At 39.5% G+C, this 19649-nt stretch overlaps 1 protein-coding gene across 32 annotated transcripts in view; it reads right to left on the reverse strand.

Moving 5' to 3' along the window:
- The window catches only part of C2CD5 (C2 calcium dependent domain containing 5), an 88369-nt gene that overhangs the window by 27350 nt on the left and 41370 nt on the right, over window positions 1–19649 (reverse strand). For 14 of the 32 annotated variants that reach the window (XM_081879656.1, XM_081879634.1, XM_081879661.1 and 11 more), the window contains 7 exons: window positions 13286–13315; window positions 9434–9548; window positions 7752–7940; window positions 5267–5458; window positions 4321–4507; window positions 1140–1304; window positions 71–208 (listed from right to left, as the gene is read on the reverse strand). In XM_081879656.1, coding sequence (XP_081735782.1) covers window positions 71–208; window positions 1140–1304; window positions 4321–4507; window positions 5267–5458; window positions 7752–7940; window positions 9434–9548; window positions 13286–13315 — 1016 coding nt within the window. The remainder of the gene's footprint in view (window positions 1–70; window positions 209–1139; window positions 1305–4320; window positions 4508–5266; window positions 5459–7751; window positions 7941–9433; window positions 9549–13285; window positions 13316–19649) is intronic. The other 18 variants (XM_081879649.1, XM_081879650.1, XM_081879646.1 and 15 more) reach the window with 3 other exon arrangements.

The raw sequence follows: 19649 nt of genomic DNA on the forward strand, positions 1-19649 counted from the left end.
AACTTTGATATTTTTATACCCTTTAAGTTCTTCAGAAGGCATGTAGAAGTCTAAACTTTACAGAACATACCTCCAAGACGAAAGCATCTTTTTTTCCATGTGACAGGTCCAATTCTGTAATTTCATCAGAACTTTCAGACTGTGATCTTAGCACCCTAGTACGCCTTGGTTCTGGAATGGGCGAACCTATAATTTCTTCAGGTGCCTCCTAAGCAGAACAATGGTATGAAAACATGTATGCATCCCTTATTTTATTAAATCTCGCTTATTTTAAATGCCATGCCACTATACCCTTCCTCTAAAACAAGGGCAAAAAGTACAGGCACTGCCCCTTATCATCAGGGCCAAATTCAACACCTTGAAAGGTACAATCTGAAGAAGTGTTGAATAGCACGGATCAGGTCCTAATTCATGCAACGCAGAACTTCTTCAAAGTGCACCTTTCGATTGCTGGTGCTTCCTCCCTTCCTTGCTTGGCAGTGGATGAAGGGGTGCATGATTTCTGCAGTCTAAAAAAAAGCACAGAGGCAGCATCCCCTAAAGCAGAAATGCTGCAGGTTCACGAGCTGAGGAAGCAATAAAGTGTTTGCCTGTTTAACGGTTCCTGTCCGAAGTACCCAACTGAGAACCTAATGGACGCAGCACCAGCATCTTCTTAGACTAAAGAATCCACCTACAACTTATGCTTTCTCTATGAAATGCAGGGACACTGGGGCTCTGCAGTTTAAAAAGTTATGTACAGAAGTGAGCAGACTGCGGGTTCCTGAGGGTAAGCCAAGGCAGGAAATGAGGAAGCCAAGCCTAGACCTACGTTGTGTATCTGGGTTCTTTGGTCTTTTGGCCTTCCTCCTTTACAGAAGCCACCAATTTAGGTTTGAGATACATCAGGGGGTGAAAGGGCTGGGGAGGAAAGGTTCAGTTGTTCTTGCAAACCTCTTTGTATATATGCAGTATAATAATAAAAAGAAACCTCCCTCCCCCCCAAATTACAGACTCCCCCACTTGTGCACACGGCTACCTTCTAAGTAAGTTTCTTTGCTCATGTGCACGATCCATTCTGCATTAGCTAACAGGATATAGATTAGGTATGAACTGTGTATGACTCAGAATTGTTTGAACGGTTCCATAACCTTGCTTACTGGAGGGTTAATCTCATAAAGCTCCTTATTTTTGGCTATTGTATCATTTATCTTCTTCTGCATGTGCGATACATGTTGTTCGTAAGTGGCGTCATTCGGCGTCTTCCCAGCAATTTGAATCCCACCAGGAGATGGTAAAGCAGTCAGGTATACACCCGTGGCAGACTTTAAAGAATAAGAAGAAAAAAAATGAAGTGCAATATATAGTCATGCTTTTTTAAATAAATGCTTTATAAGCATGCATTTCACACTATTTGTTAAATGCCCACTATTTAAACTTGAATCTCACAATCACAAATTTTCTAGTAATGTTATACTATTGGAATAACTTCTGGAAGCTTTCCACACTAAACCCATTTGACAGAACATGTAATCCATTCAGCTTTTTAAAAAGATTAGCAACACAAAAATTCATACACTGTAACAGATATTGCCTTCATTGTTCATACTTACAATTTTACAAAGACCGCTATAAGCTGGATCTTGCAAGAGTCTAGAGTGCCCTAGCTCTTATATCATCTTTGTGTTTTATATACAAAATACAACAGATAACACAGAAGTTGCAGACAAAGCATCTTAAGAACTTAACCAGGATGCATCCCATCCTGAACCACAATGAGATTTATTCTGTCAGCAGCCTTCAAGGAACATCCCTAAACGCTGAATCTCAAAGTCTCTGTTTTCATTAGAAAACTATGGAGAAGATAAACGGCTGGATCATAGTTCTCATCCTAACATTCACTTTCTTCAGGCATTCAAAACAAAGTGCAATGCCTCAGCCTGGGTAGGATGATGCAGGGGCGTGGACGCATGTGCAGCAACAGTGGGGCTTAGGAGCACAGCTCCCAAGCCCACAAAGGCTCTTTAGAATGGGTGAAGAGAACTCAAGAATGCTCCATTCCTGGCTGCAAGACTATTTCTATCAACAATTATTTAAGAACTTGAAAAACCCTGCTGGATCAGGCAAAAAAGCCCATCTAGTCCAGTCCTGTTATCACAATGGCCAATCAGATGTCTATGGGAGGCCTGCAAGCAGGTTGTGAGGACAACAGCTCTCTCCCTACATGTGATTCTCATCAACTGGTATTCAGAGGCATACTGCTTTCCGTATCACACATTAGAAGAAGAAGTGTTTGGATTTGATATCCCGCTTTATCACTACCCGAAGGAGTCTCAAAGCGGCTAACATTCTCCTTTCCCTTCCTCCCCCACAACAAACACTCTGTGAGGTAAGTGGGGCTGAGAGACTTCAGAGAAGTGTGATTAGCCCAAGGCAGCTAACCCAGCAGCTGCATGTGGAGGAGAGGGGAATCGAACCCAGTTCACCAGATTACAAGTCCACCGCTCTTAACTACTACACCACACTGGCTCTCCTTAGAACTTAGCAGCAGGAACACAATTCTCTGGAGTGCAGCTGATGCCATTAAACATATACTGACATGGATGGAGGAGCTGAAATATAGGAAAGATGCTGCAAAGGGAAGGAAGGTGTTTTTTCGGGGGGACAGAGTTTTGAGCATGAGACTGGAGTCTATGGGAAATGCAGACTGACTCTTTAAGTAGTGACCTTCATTTCTGGTTGGAGGGGGCCACAGTTGTGTCACCTGCTGATTCTGCCACCTGCCAATGGCTATTTTCCAGGTTCTCTATAGCCTTGAAAACCTTTAAGTCCATTGAAGTCTGCCATTCCCAAACCTATAATCTTCCCTCATCCCCAAAAATACATTTAATCAACTAAATACATCTCTTAAATACTACCTTCTCTTTTTGGTGTCATCGTTTATTTATACTAGGTACTTTTTATACTGCCCTTCAATCATATTCCATGGCAGTTTAGAAGAAAGACTAAACGGCGCATAATCAAAAAAGCATCACAACTAAGACTAGATTGTACCGTCCATTTAACTGTGCAGTTACCATCATGGAAAAGTATTGAGGCATTCCAGGTGGCTGTTCACCAACTGTGGAGCCCACTTCTCTTAAAGCATGGAAGGCCAGCTGGCTGCCTGTAGGCCAAATACACCACCTTCTGAATCAATTCTGTATGCTTTACCAGTAGCTAGACCAAGTTTCAATTAAGGCACAGCAAATGCTATTCTCATTTAATTGCAATGAAAAGAAAAAGGTATGGTTGCACAAAATGTAAATAGCCCATACTTTGTTACTTTGTTACTTTATTTATAACATGTATTTTTACTTTTTTTATAACATGTGTGTAAATAGGACAGTGCATGTCCTTGTGTAGAATACTATGCCTGAATGCATGTGCTCCATAATTTTGGAAGGCCTAACTGCCAAATAGTGCCAGCTTGATTATAGAGCCTACCTACTTGGTTGTGGAAGATTGCCACTTTCTAGAGAACATAATGGCTACCAAGAAGACTTTGCCTGACTATCTCAGTCAAAGTCTGATCCTCTATAATTTCTAGAAGAAATGTAAAAAAAATCCTCTTTGCACTGGCATCCAGTGACCAGGAGTAAGCAGCTATGGGGATATTCTAATTTAAATAGAGGTGTTGTTTTCATTATGTGGGTTTTATTTTAACTGCTCTCCAGAAAAGGGAATAAAAGAACCCCAAAATCCTTCTGGGTATTGTCGGCCAGAAGGTGTTAAAGAAGGACCGAACATTTTTTATGTATGCAACAACGGCAGCAAGGATTCTCATCGCAAAAAACTGGAAAACTCAAGATCTACCCACACTGGAAGAGTGGCAGATGCAGCTGATGGACTATATGCAACTGGCCGAGATGACTGGCAGAATCCGTGATCTGGGAGAAGAGAAGATGGAGGAAGACTGGGAGAAATTCAAGATGTATCTACAAAAACATTGTAATTTGGTTGAATGTTAAGAAGGATGCTAGATTATAAAAAATTGGCCACCACTAAATTAGATTTAAATTTGATGATAAGTGAGACTAAAGAAAATATAAATTTTTTTGGAAGAAGTGATAGATTATATTTGAATGAGTGGACATGAGATTGTAAACAAGTTGATAATTTGTTTGGAAAAAATCTTTAACGATGTAAATGGGAGCGGGAGACGTGAGGGAGTCCAAAGAAGTGATGAAATTGTTGTGATAGAAGTAAGATCGTTTATTATTTGTGCATTTATATTTAAAAACTTTAATAAATACTTATATATAAAAAAAAGAACCCCAAAATAAATACAGAAAAACTTACTGCCAAACCCATTAGCATTGTTTCTCCTACTGTGATCTGAATCCTCAGTCCAAAAAGAGCATTCATTCCTTTCAGTTTTAGCTTATTCATCAGCTGAGTGTGTACTTCATATTCCATAAATGGCAGCAGATTACTGATGGAAGTTGCATTTGCTTCGGCTTGTGCTTTCTTTTTCAGCCGACACAACCTATTGGGATGGACAGTAAAACACAAAGGGTCATGTTTAATTATGTTTTAGTTGGAGTTGTCCCACTGAAATTAATGTATATGACTAAGCTAGGTCCATTAATTTCAATGCATCTACCATGAGGAAAACCTAGTTGAATACTATCCAGAGTGGTAGGCCTGGTCTTACATGAAAAGTCTCTTAGCAATGGCTAAGAAGTTTAACACCATAAAATGCCCTGTTCTATAAAAGCATGATTCCCGAGGCTCCCCGCCACAATCAGTGATATGCCAAGCTAGAGGTAAAATGGGTTGAAGCTAGCAAAGGTCTAATAGGTAAACTAGAAGGTCTGAACAAAAACAAAGGACTAGATTAAAAAAAAACCACAGTCTGACAGATGAGTTTTAAAGCTTACCAGCAACAGAATTATGTGCAGCATTATCTACTAAATATGCAAATTAAAAAAGGGGAAAATGCAAGTTCCACCCAGAAGGGAGTATCGCCAAATTAAATGGTACCTCCTTCCTAGAAAATGTGCTTAAGCTGTAAGAAAAAAAATGATGTGTCAGAAATAACAAGTTGCTTGTCTTGACAAAAAGCGTCCAGACTAAAATTCATTTTTTGCCTTCCCTTTTCCAGAGTAGACCTGCTCTTGGTAAAAGGAAACTTTCAGATGCTGTTAAAGGGAACAGCGCTACTAACATTGATAACTGTACCCTGCTCTTTAAAACAAAAAGAGAGGTCAAAACAGAGAGCAAAGCAAATCTGGCAGAAAGATACCTGGCTTGAATGAGACATCCTTTCCCAACCACCAGTGCATCCACAGGCAAATCTATTGTTGTGAAAAGAACATCAGGGACTTTTTGCTTCCTGCAGTTGCAGCAGTAAGTGAGGTGAGCAGGGAATGGCATGTTGAGCTCATCGTATGGTATGTGGCAAAAGCCACAACCCAGAGGTGATGTTTCCTCTAACCTAAAAAATGAGATTGTGAGACATCTAATATTACCATTCAGACACCATCTTGTGAAATATAAATATTGTATTTTACTGTGTGTTTTTTTTAAAAAAACTGACCCATGCAGGCACTAACAGAAGCCATACATTGTGGTGGTCAACTTTTGTTCTCTTTTTATGGTTCTTGCAACTGATTAAGCTGGTAAACAGTCACACACCTGTAGTGAGTCAAAATTGCCTTCAAGAGATCAGGCAGGGACGCTGTATGAAAGTTTGTTCTCCTCCCTCCTTGCTTTTTAAGGTATGCTTGTATATGCAAGGCAAGGCTGGAATACATGGGAACTAATGGTAGAATACTTGATTTTATCAATGTCAAAAGTCAAGCTTCTATAGAGTTACAGTCTTAACAAGAATAAAAAAGCTCAGTACAACGAAAAAAACAAGTTGCATAAATCAGAGGGACAATTGCAACACAGTACTGTAATAAGATGGACTGTTTTGATTAGAATGAGCAAATATATGGCTATGGCTTTGCCTTTGTCTTAACAAAAAAACCTGACTGTACCCCGAGGGCTCTTGTTTTTGGAACATAACACTCAGATAATTTGGGCACCTCTACAACAGGTTCTGGCAGTTTGAATTTGAGCAGAGATAGAATGCATGAGAGCAGTGAGTCAGCAAAAGGCAAAGCACCTTGGGGTACAATTGTTCCCTTTGGGAGTCTGATGCAGGATTAACAGTTGTGCTGCCTCCTCTTGGAGTCTATTTTGCTTGTTCTATACTCTGCCCGTATCTTTGTAAATAAAACTCATTATGGCAAGAACACCCATCCTTTTCCTGATCCAAAGAATACCCATAATACTACCCCATTACTTCTTACCTCTTGGGGAAATAGGGAGCACCTAAACGTATGTATTGTCTCGTGTTTCTGACAGCTGCAGCGTAATCTGAACATGGAGAGCTACTGTTTGCAAATCTCAAAATATTCTGCACTGAATTTTCATAGAAAGGTGGGATATATGTTTTGGGGATAAGCAAATGAAATCACAGGACATGGTAGTTTATATTGTTATCTGCACATATAACACCTTGTCCCTCTTCTTTACTTTTAAACTACCACACATCTTCGCTGTACCTTGCACTGATAGGATTTTTCAGCTGAGCAAGTGGACCAATTTGATGCTTTCGGCATAAAAAAAACTGGAATTCTGATAACACAATTTGCATATCAATGCTTCATCATAAAAACAACTGGGTACAACCCAAGCAGCAAAAGTTAGACGTAAAACACCTTCCCTTCAGAAGCACTGAAACAAACTCATCTTGTCTAATGGAAGGGATGGAATGTATAAACAACAGCTTTAAAATAAAATTCAACAAGAACATCTCTTGCAATAGAGCCCACTGAAAAGAACAGCATATACACATATTATATTCAAAACGTGGTGCTTACCATCTTTGTATTTATTTGATACCCTTTTATATACTGGGGGAGGGATAACAATATACACTATTTTATGAGGGCACAGAGGGAAAATGGTTGGGTGCAGACATAATGCTATTGATCCCTAATGATGAACTGGGTTAAGATGTACTTTATTTAAGTAAAAGTTTAATCCACTAATATTTGCAAGGCAAGATGAGGAAACAAGGGGGAGGGGGAATGTACCAAGATGCAATGATGTAACGACAGGTATACATTACAGTATTTTATAGGCCTGCAGGGAGGCAGGGGAAATACTGGCTTCTGGGAGAAAGTGGGAGCTGCCTTCTAGTCTAACCTCAAGCCAAAACTTTTTATCAATACAGCCTGCTTCCTAGTGGATAGTGTGGAAAGCACCTGTGTCCTAAACCACTAGATGGTGCCAAGTTGAAGAATGAGTTGTGCCTCAATACCATCAACTCTAGCCGATTTTCTCAGGCTTAATACCTCTAACGTTTCATGAACTTTAGTTGACATTTTTAAAGAGTTAAATTTACCCATGCCCATTCAAAAAATTTTGTCAATATTTCAAGAGAGGCAAATTGCCACATGATACATTTATCGTCAAGCTTATGCAGTGAAACGACACAGGGGGTCACTTGTATGCAGTGTGCTAGGAGAAGCAGAATAGGAAGGAGTGGCAAAGAGGAAGAAAAGATTTGCATTATGTGGTTAGTAGTCAAATGTGTTACCTTGCTGAGGCTGTTAGAAATTTGAAAACAATAAGGCTAGAGATTTGGTGCAGAGCTCCACAACTTCTGTTGTTGTTAGTGAAAAATCAGTAAAGTGGTTGGCTCCGCATCCTGTACTGTAACACTGGTAACCTACCCTAATAGAGAAGAACTATCCTGGTTTTGAGGAAAAAAATCAACCTCTCCCTTCTCTGACCCTATGGAAAAGTAGCCAGGCTGCCATGACAACCTTTGTTCCAAACAGACTTCCGTGGTGCCATCCTGGAGAAACCTAGGGTTCAGTACAGCTGCCGTGCCAGATGCAGACAAAATACAGACCTCTTCACTACAGAAAAGAAAAGAAGATGATAAAGCCACATTTTTGATTATATGCATTTTTAGGCATCCTATTTAGTAAAAGTCAAAACAACAATTATGAAACCAATTCAGAGCAAACCCTTTTGGAGCTGCATAGCCCAAGGTGAAGAATATAGTTACAGCATTCAGGAAAGGTGAGGCAGCCCTCTGTAGCCAGCAGGACTGCACTCTCTTCTCATCAACAGATGATTGGCAGGTGTCTATCCCACCCACCCAATCGAAGTTGGCCCGTAGGGGAGATAAAGATCTGAGCCACTGGGTCAAAAAGGTTCCCCACTTCTATTCTACCAATATACACTAGAACTGTTGCTGGCATATTTTCCCAAACACGCTGAATGAGTGAACTTTTACTGCTGTGAAGTTTAGAGATAGTTGGCCACCCAATTATCATACTTCAAAAAGAAGACATTTCTTTCCAAGCAGCACTGATCAAAGAATGATCTCGGGACAAGAGAACACATAAAATCCTCCCATAGGTTGTGAAGCCTAAGCAAGGGTGCACTATATAAAAAAAGGTAAAGAACCCCTGGCAGTTAAGTCCAGTTGCAGATGACTCTGGGTTGCGGCACTCTTCTCGCTTTACAGACCGAGGGAACCGGCGTTTGTCTGCAGACAGTTTTTCAGGTCATGGGGCTAGCATGACTAAGCCGCTTCTGGCACAACGGAACACCGAAACCAGAGCAGCACACGGAAACGCAGTTTACCTTCCCACCAGAGCAGTACCTATTTATCTACTTGAACTTTTTTAGCGTGCTTACAAACTGCTAGGTTGAAAGGAGCTGGGACCAAGCAACGGGAGCTCACCCCGTCGCAGGGATTCGAACTGCCAACCTTCTGATCGGCAAGCCCAAGAGGCTCAGTGGTTTAGACCACAGCGCCACCTGCGTCCCTAGGGTGCACTATGTTCTCCTGTAAATACAAGGATCTAATTAATTGTTCTGCTCCATCTACAAGAAACAGCAGCCAATACTAGAGTAATGGAAACTTCCTACAGTGCTGTTGCTATGTTTATTTATTCAATTATTCCATTAATTTTTAGGCTAATTAATATTTGTTTCAAAAATCTAAGTGATTTTTCAAAGTAAAAAACATAAAACTGCAAGGTTTAGATTAAAAATAACAACACAAAAAGACATTATCACTGAAAAGAATCCAGAACCAGAATACTGAAACAAACTACCAAGCAGTGCAGTCTAAAAAACAAGAGCCAGGAAATGCCTGAACAAGTAGGTTTTTAATAGGCATCTGAAACACATCACAGTGATGCATCTTTGGCATGCGCCAGAAAGGGTGTCCCTGCCTCTCTGCCTGTTTTCTGCACCATTGTCTGAAGCATTCTCACTGCCTATCTCAGCTTTGCCTACACACTGCTTCCTGCAGTAATTTCTTCTCCTTCCACACATGCTGCTTGTATGATTCAGGACTCATTTCGAAAGCATTACAAAAATATAAGTGATTTACCAAATGCTAGTTGATTCACTGTAGCCCACTACAGCATGACACCCCAGTGCCTTTGCATGGGATTTTATTTCTTGTCGTATTTCGGCCCACCATGCATCTCGTGTCTCTGGGTCATCTGAAAGATAAAGCAAAAATCAGTCACTGTTCTGCACTAACACAAGCATGTAAAACTTTGTGGCTAAAGATCAAGAATAATTTAGCTTTCAAGCTGTCATAAGCGCCTGACAACTTTGTTTTTGCTTCCTATCAGCCTATCGCTACACTGATTAGGTAACCTTGCTTATTCCTTTGTAGTGCTGATTTCATGAACTGAAACCTTGTTGATTCACTTGACTTCTTTAATTCTTAGAAAAACACAAGATTTTATGGATTTACTTTGTCCAACATTGCCTGCACAGGGGAACATTGTGGCTATGAGCTATACTCCTCTCCTATCTAACCTTATATGTGCGTATTTATTTCTTGACTAAAATAGAGCAGTAGCCTCTGCAACCAGGATCTACCTCAAATCCCACTGTAAGGACATCTGTAGTCACCAAATCTCAATGTTAAAGAGATCACACTCATTGTGGTTTCCTCCCTCTCTGGGCTTTCAAAAACTCCCTAGTCAGGATACCAAGAAATGTGGAGCTTAACGCTTGTTGTTCGTGTATAGAAGCCCCCATTGCTATATATAATTCTCCATCGATGGTGTTTTGTTTTTCGAATACACCCTGAGAGCAAAAATCATAAAACTTTTGTGTCAGTCTTCTACAACTCCATATTCCAGGTAGTCCTTCTCCCTCAGCCTCTGGTCATAGCCAATAGCCACCCTCTTGCCCATTAGGGCAAAATAAGGACCTCACTTCTGGTCCTTAACTATGACAATGTGTAAATTGCCATGTTTAGGCCTTCCTTTCTTAACAGTGGGAGAGGGGAAATCAGTGTTTTGACCCTTGCAGCTTTTGAGGTCAGTTCTACCCCATCTGGAATAGCCAAGGGGAGAGGGTACATGCACACAGCGCCAGGGGTCAAAATGATCCTGCACAAGGCTGCTTATAATTTTAGTTGTTGGCCATAGCTGCAGATGCTTAGCCCAGAAATTCTTCTGTCCACCAGAAAGGAGCATAGAGGATGAAATGTTCTGTCTATTTTCGTAACAGACTAATCAGTAACTCAACTTCTACCAACATCACAGATGGGATCAAGGGTCAATAGTACCCCCACAGGTTTACTAAGCCACTTTATAACCCTGAATTGTTTAACCCCACCCCTCAATTAGAACTTTTCTTGTGAAAAAGCAAAACCATTTTTGTATCATAGCTATTTTTGCGCAAAACTAAATAACCTGGTTTTGGGGGTCACTGAGACCCCAACTGCAAGCAACCAGTACCCTCACTTCTGTAGGTGGCAAGACAGTTCAGGGCCTTTAGATGCCCATTTATCTCTAGATACATAGAACCATCTCTGCAAAATGTGTTTCTGAGGATTTCTAGGGCACAATGTCACTGGCCTCCTTCAAAAGAAAGAATGACGTTCTCAAACTGAGGACAAGTTTCAGCGCTGAACTACAGGTGTGAGAGACAAGCTTACCCTTGTGTGTGGCCTATGGGATACGTTTAATAACACTCACACACAATATTTCATTATTACATATGATAATGTAATAACTGGTGAAAAATTAGTGCCATGCAAAGAAAGATGTCCAATGAGGCAGTATATGCCATCCAAATTCACAAAGTATGGCATAAAACTCTGGCTGTGTTGCAATTCCAAAACATCATGCTTATGATACAGATATGTATATATAAGCGGGGACTGGAGAGCAGTAGACAGACAGTAGTCAAGAAACAAGCAACACAGGATTTACAGGATTATGGATGAAATATAACAATAAGCAGCCAGGGGATTGGTGCGAAAAACCTGACTCTGGGTGGCTCACTGAAAAAACAAACAAACCAGAAATTCTCCCCAAGTTCCTTGCCCACAAATCCTGAAGTGTCAACAGCAACATATTTTGGATTTCAAGAAGATTTGACACTTTTCAGTCATAGGCTAACTATGTAGTACTCTCAGATCGGAATTTTAAGCTTGAGACCATTCTGTATTGTATTAAATTAAAGGAGGCATAGATGCCTGTGACCAGACTGTTTTCATATACAGTTCCACATGCATGATTAAACTGTGGCTGATGGTGCTTAAATATATGGTGGACACTCACTGCTTATGTCTGGAAACTGAACAACCCACTGTAGTGTGAAAAATCCCCTTGTGGCTGATCTAATTCTAAAGTTCATCAACCTCTGCTCTAAGTCTAGATATGTAGCTAGCTTGCTTGGAGCATCTAGATGGCAGTCTCAGAACTGGTAAATCATTTGTCTAAAGTGGTGCTTTCTGCTCAGGCTGCTCAGTTATCATGCACTATGGTTACAAAGTCTGCAATACTAACCTCACTTACCTGGGAGTAAGACCTATTGAATTCAATAGAACTTACTTCTGAGCAGACATGGTTAGGATTGCCCTGTTATTAATTTAGAAGAAATTATAAACCTATTATTATTATTATTATTATTATTATTATTATTATTATTATTATTTTAAAAACCTAAGCAGTATACATGAAAAACAACATAAAACAATTATTTGTTGTTACCAGGAGTTCACCACTCATTATCACTGCACTGTTATAATGTAATTATAACAGTTGCATAAGTATATGTGTGTTAATGGCACTTTTTAAGTTTAAACGGTGGAATCAGTTTTCATACTTTACATAGTGAAGTGTTGCTAACCCCAATGATTTATGGGCAATTATAGTGTTTTATTGGGAAAGAGGTCTCAAAAAGGCATGAATTTTATTTTGTTTTGTTTTACTTGCAAATGGTCTCAGGCTTGATAATTTCCACCAGGTATTTTCTTTTAATAACTTTCCTGGAGCATATCTAACCATGATATCAAAACAAAATAAAAAAATTCCTTCCAGTAGCACCTTAAAGACCAACTGAGTTAGTTCTAGGTATGAGCTTTCGTGTGCATGCACACTTCTTCAGATACACTGCAGTGTATCTGAAGAAGTGTGCATGCACACGAAAGCTCATACCTAGAACTAACTCAGTTGGTCTTTAAGGTGCTACTGGAAGGAATTTTTTTATTTTGTTTTGACCATGGCAGACCAACACGGCTACCTATCTGTAACATGATATCAAATTTATACAACTTTTTTTTCTATTGAAAGAGGTTTAAACTATTTCAAAAGCAATGTGGAATATGGAATAGTTTACAGTTAAGCCATTCTTTCGCTACCAGTCTGTGTTTTCATAATGATATGACAACCAAAAAATAATCAAATAAGACACAGAGCGTATTGCTGCTGCAACCAAAAAGGGAAAGATGTTGTCTTACGCTAGTAAATAAAATGGCATTTATTAAATGAATCAAAAACTCAAGGTATAACATTCATTTTAAAGAACAATTTTGTTAACACTGTAACCATAAATGACACGTTTGTGAGGATGCACTGAAGGCAAACCTTGTTTTTGCACCCTGGTCTTAAAACAGATTTACTTGGAAGTGGGTTCCAATGACTGCAAACAGAACTTACTCACAAGCAGGGTGTTCAGAGCAAGAATCTTTAATTCATTTATTTTTCAAATGGCTTACACATGCACCAGCAGAAATATTTGTGGAGGTTATTATGGAGCCCAACACAACCAAAAATCCAAAAGCAATCTTAATTCTCAAGAAAAATGTGTTTAAGAGCAGGACTTGCTAATTAAGAAGAAAGAAATGCATTCAGCAGCAAGCACACACACACAAGCAAATAAACAAAAAAAACAAAACAAAAATGACTTACTATGTACTGTGAAAGCTTACTTATAAAGGAGAGAGGGCTTTGGGGACTCCCTTTCCATAACACAATTTCAGAAGAGGTCACCATAAAGAGAAATAAAATGAATGCATTTATGAGTTTCACTGACTCCATAATGACAACCATATCATCATACAGCCATATTTATTCTAAGTGTGGCTGGCCCTGCCTTTTTAAAAAAGCATGCAGTGACTAAACTCAAAATACAAAGCATACTGCTATAAATTAGGGTTGGAAAACTGGCAGCTCGAGTGAAATCTTGGGTGATGGTGGTGGGGCTTGGATCGAGACCTCCCACAAAATGGAAAGCTAGCAGCTAACCATGTAAGACATGCAGTCCCCTAGGTGTTTCTGAACTCCAGCTCCCCACAGCCCTTCAACCACCACTGATGGTCATGGAGAATAAGAATTGTAGTGCAGGAACACTTGGGGGGTTCGCCAGTTCTCATGTAACGTGTAGGCCTTCTCAAAAGGCCTAACTATCCAAGACTCTAATGAATCATTTTGATAAAATAGGTAGACCTTGTTCATAGTGTAAAAGTTTGAGAATAAAGCTTGTCAATACTCAAATGGGCATGCCTTCTAAAGAGCTTAAGGATATCTAGTAATGAATCAAGATACAGTCATACCTTGGAAGTCGAATGGAATCCGTTCCAGAAGTCCATTTGACTTCCAAAACGTTTGGAAACCAAGGCACGGCTTCCAATTGGCTGCAGGAAGCTCCTGCAGCCAATCAGAAGCCGCGTCAGATGTTTGGGTTCCAAAGAACGTTTGCAAACCAGAACACTCACTTCCAGGTTTGTGGCATTAAAGAGCCAAATGTTCGACTCGCAAGGCATTTGGGATCCAAGGTACAACTGTAGTTTACATTCAGACAGGGCTGACCCAAGACATTTTGCTGCCTGAGGCAAAGGACAAGATGGTACTCCATACACTCCATGTACAGAAGCTGACCAGAATGGAAGCTGGATATTACTTTAACACTGGAGGCAGAACAGCATTCTCCATTACACCTGAGGGAAGTCGGCCAACTTAGGAATCCTGTAACTCTTAGCTGTGGCACCTCATTGCCGCTCATTAGCATCTACTTTGTAAGATGGCTGCCTCATTCTGTCTAATGTTAAGGCCATCCCTGGGTCCAGACAACAACCTGCTTAACCCTTACCACCCTGAGAAGAAGCCAGGACTAGGTGGGAACCAAAAGCTAGATGCTTCAGAAGAAATAGTTGTCCGCTGTTTAAAGATATGACTCTTTAAACTATTTAATCTGCATCTTAAACACCCACGTTGGTGTACATGCCTACAGTTAATATCTCTAACAGTACTGGTGTTACATCACTGCCATTCTGTGGTATTGTGTTGGTAAAGCAAAAATGCATTTGCCGGCATAGTGAGATCAGTCCAGCAGCTACTAAAAAGTGTAGAAGTAATCATATATCTCTAACTCCTGTTTTTATCTCCCAGAATGAAATTTGGAGCATATACTTAAACCTAGCATTCTATTAGTTTCTGCCATAGTGGATCACAGGCAGGCAAACAGATTTACAAGGTGCACCCACTTCTTTGGCATTCATCTGTTTCCATTTCTTTCCTATTCTCCAGTCAAGGGCAGACTTTAGATTCTATCCAGACATCAGAGCCTGAGGATCAGTTATTCAAGTGGATGGGGTCTTTTTAGGACAAAAACTAAACCAGGTCAGACTCCTACAATGGAAAGTGAATAGCTCACTCAAATACCTTTCTAGGCACGAATGGAGTCTGATGGGGAAAATGTTCATCTAACCTTACACTGCAAGCTTCAAATTCTGTATGTGGAGAACCCAGGCAACAGTCCAGAGGAGTGGGAAGCAAGTTCCTTGGGGCTTTTTCAGTGCTGTTCCAATGGCAGCCCCCTGCACTGCTTGACTAGCCATTTTTGAAACTTGTGGTAATCCCAAAAGCATTCTTAGAAAGTAGCATGAGAAGCTGCTTTTTGGTAATAAAACTGAGATTTCATAGTTCCTTAAGCATGCCTTAAAGGGGTACTGAGGAAAAAGGACAAAATATTCTGGGCTTGCAAGATATTGGAAGAGATTATAATTAAGTTTGGTTTGGGGGTTTTTATATAGTGAATGAAAAATATGACTGCTGCCTTGAAACTGAGAAAATATCTTTCTAAAAACAAGGTATTTAAAAGAGGGAAAGGGGAAAAAACAGCTTTCCTTAAGTTATACAATGATCCATGGTAAGAAAACAAGATAATTACTCTAAAAATCTAAGTGTCATCCCTCTTTTGTGTTGGAACCATGTCTCAACATATATATAACATATGTAGTTACTGATAGTATTGCTTAACCTTCTAAATAATTAAGTTTGAATGAAAGTTCAGAAAAGCAGGTCAGAGAAGATGAGACAAGAGAGAGGGAGGGTGGGGAAGATAACAAGGTAAGCAAAAAAAAAATCAAAACACAAGCAAATATATGAAAATTGCAAACATGATTAAAAAAGGTCAGAGTGGTAAAAAAAAGAAATGCTCAAAAGAAAGAGGCAGAAACACTGTTGAAGGATCCCTAGACTAGATCCATAGACTCATCCTGTTTCTTTCTGCTAACAAGTGGGATTCTGTAGCTCACAGAGTTTAAAAACAAGTTATCTCCTCCTCCTGCTACCTTTACAGTAATAAATCCTGATGAGCTCCATTCATGTGTGTTATTTGATTGTAGTGTCTTCACAATAGTGAACACTTGTTCACTGTAAATGTTTGACTAGCATCAGTTACTGAAAGGTCACTGAATTAAAACCACTCAATGGCTAAAAACCAGACCTAAAAATGCAAAGAACATTGTGAGATCATGGTTAAACACCATGTGGTATACTGCCACGTGGAATCTAATAACAAATGGCCAAACCAATGTTTTTTCCCCCAAAAGCAAACTAGCTTTTAGCAGAGAAGAACTACGAGGATCACTTAACAGGTAGTGTATGGGAGCAGGACCAGCTCCACTGCATCCAGAAAACCACATGCCAAACTACAAAGTTTTAAAACAAAGTTTCTTCTCTCATACATAATTTAATTTAAAAGGTAAAAAAGAAATGAATTTCTCTTCCACAACATCATAGGTTTTAATGGATTTTAATTCCCCCTCTATTAAAATTAACCAAAGAACTTTGTATATATACAAAATGCAATGCATATTCACACACAATATATGCAAACTTACCTTGCATGTAAAAAGATAAAAATGACTTTAATAAATAAATAAAAATCAATACACCACAACATGGCAAGAATAGTTCATACAAAACACTGGAATGCAGTGCAATGTGGAGCATTCTATTTTTTCTGACATGTATTTTTTTTTTTTTACACGAGCCACACAATTTCACATGGGGATGCCATCAGAGCATTTACACATTTACGTAAAGCTAAGGATTTACATAAACAATAGAGGAGTTGGGGGGGGGAGCAGGATGGCATGGGTCCAGCACACTCCAGAAGGGTGCCGCCTGTTTGTTCCGGGCTAAAGCAAAAGCTTAAAGAACTAAGGGTTTGCAAAGCAGATTCAGCAGACAGGAGCCAGAAACGGTGGGTATTTTGGCGCATGCTTGGATCAGGTGACAGTACAGACTGAAAACTATGGCAGCTCACTGAAATGGTTACAGAAAGTAATGGCCCTGGAGTCTAGGTGAAAGCAGAAGGCAAGCATACAGAGCACTCAATCACAAGCTTTTCTAGCAAAAATCTATTCAAGTAAGTTTAGCAAGGATTCCCTAAAAACTTTTGAGCAGAAGATCTGCTGTATTTGACTCTTTCACTGGAATTACAAGAATCTTGCAGGGTTCAATCAATATTTTAGTTCCTACAAATAGATACGGTGTTGGAGGATAATGAGTAGTAGAGCAGTAATGGGACACTCCAGCTGAAAAATTGTTGCTTCTAACAAGTTAGCTGTAGTCAATATCAACTTCTGTTGGTGTACTCATGCATACACCAATGAGCCTTCTCCTGATATGATTTTAGAATTGCACATTGGCTCCATGCCCTTAAATTAAGTTCTGTCAGAAATAAGTCAAATAATTTACCAGGACTAATTAATATGCTTTAATTGCAGCCTGTATGATATGATTAAGACTATTGAAAGGGTAAATCCACCCGAGTACCCCAACTTGAAAATGTAAAGAGAGAAATATTGCATTAACACAAACCCCAAGTATTTCTAAGACAGTTGTACTCAAAATGCTTCCTTACTCCTGTTTATTTATTTTCAGGAATCAACCCTGAAAAGCAAATAAGATCCTAGCCTATACTTAAAACTCAATGGATTTTTAAAAAAAATTCTGCTGGTGGCACTGACAGTTCTGAATGGAAGTTTCTATGAAAAAGGATAATCATCTCTTACAGTACCATCTGAGATTTTTTTAAAAAGAGAGAGGAATCATATACAATCAAAACACATTGGGTTCAATAGTGGGTGGGACTGCCTTTTTTCTCCCAGGCACCTGCCCGCCTTTCCACTTTTTTTTTTTTATTTTGGGCAAGCGCATAAAGCTAAATGTACACAATTTAAACACATGTAAGTTGTTAGTTCCCTGTACTGCCTAGATGATCCAACATGCATTATCTTCCAGTTTGCATTTGAAAACACAGATTGTGTTATGGGTTGGTACTGTTTTCATTTTTGTATACAGAAACCTACACTGGGACCTTCTGGTGAATAAAATTATTATTATTAATAATAATAATAATAATGCCACGCCCATCTGACTGGGTTTCCCCAGCCACTCTGGGCGGCTTCCAACAGAATTAATGATAATAATTATAAAAAAGCAATAAAACATCAGGCTTCCTTGAAGAATGAATAGATGGATAAGAACTCAGCACGCTATTCCAATACCTTTTACTCAAAGTATACCTATTAAAATTAATGGGTCTACCTTAGTCAAGTCCATTCATTTCAATGCATCTATTCTATGTAAAACTTAGTTGAATAGCACCCACAAAATGTAGTCGTAGTCGGGTATATTAACAATAATAATAGCACTAGAACTACATTTTATCATAGCTCGCTAAATAAGTCTTTATAGCAATTTCCTACTGTGTGTGTGTGTGTGCGCGCGCGCATCCTTTATTATTTATAGCGTTGGAGGATTCTGCAAAAGATCCCCTACTGTGGTGAATTGCCTGGCCATGACAGGCATTTCCGAAACCGCAGCAGCACATCACATGCCCCAGTGATGTTCTGGTGTTCATTACCTGTTCAGACCTCCTTAGAATCTATGTGAAATTGGGATATTTTACTTTAGTGTGCATCACTTGCCCCGACACTTTCCATGCCTATTTCAAACCTAGTGGTAAGATTGGTATCTTGAAGAATAGCAAAGTATCTAAGCTCTGGATCTCCAGGCAAACACTGAAAATGTCCAAAGCAGTATCTCACATGGATACACAGAAAATATCTGCTACAACCCTGTTACTAGAGGAAAGAGACTGTGATACAATTAAACGAACATGCATTATATTAGCCCATTTGGCCATAAAGTTGAGAAGCTCCGATGCCAAGCTGGTTTAATCAATCACACTAAAACACAGAAACTATTTTGAGTCAACCTGTGGGCCATCATGCCTACATTAGAGCATCATACCTAGAACAGTTTGTAGTTCCCCCATCCCCTCAATGTGCTGTTTCCTGTCCACACAGGGGTAGACAACCCTATATAATTAATGGCTCTGCTATTTAGTCTTTGGTGGCCAGCAGGGCTGACTTTAGAAGCTTCTAAGAGGTCAATGTGCCCAGTAAGAATATAGTGAAAAGCTCTCATGGTCATTTTAACCTAGGGCTATTACACAACCCTTGCCAATGTTTCTCAAGCTTTGCTTGTTTCAAAATACTATTCTGCACAGAGCAAAGGGACCTACATAACGAAAAGGTGGCTGCTGACTGATTCTCATCAGCTGTACGTTCCAAGTTAAGAGATGAATGATAAGCCAGGTTAAGCAAGTGTTCAGCTGGATGAGAATCAAGTATGAATTGCTCTATTATGAAGTTATTAATCCCACTAACAGTCAGGCAGCCTGCTAGCAGCACGTTCTTCAACATTATATCAGATATTACTGGCTTGCTACTACCAGTATTAGCTGGAATAAGCAAGCTACAGTAAGCAATCTTAAAACAATCTACTTCTTCTTGTGCCAACAATGCAGAGATTCACAGGGACATTTAGCATTGAAAAATGTTGCAGTTCAGCCATTATGGTCATAGAGACAGATCTACAATAAAGTATATATGAAGCTTCTGTAGGAGGCTGCTTCAAAAGTTTTCTTAAGGTTCTTATGCATTAGAATAATTTTAGAGACTAACAGAACAATTACTCACAAATTTAATTGCATAA

This window comes from Podarcis erhardii, assembly GCF_964252035.2.
Source record: "Podarcis erhardii genome assembly, chromosome: 10".
NCBI lineage: Eukaryota > Metazoa > Chordata > Lepidosauria > Squamata > Lacertidae > Podarcis > Podarcis erhardii.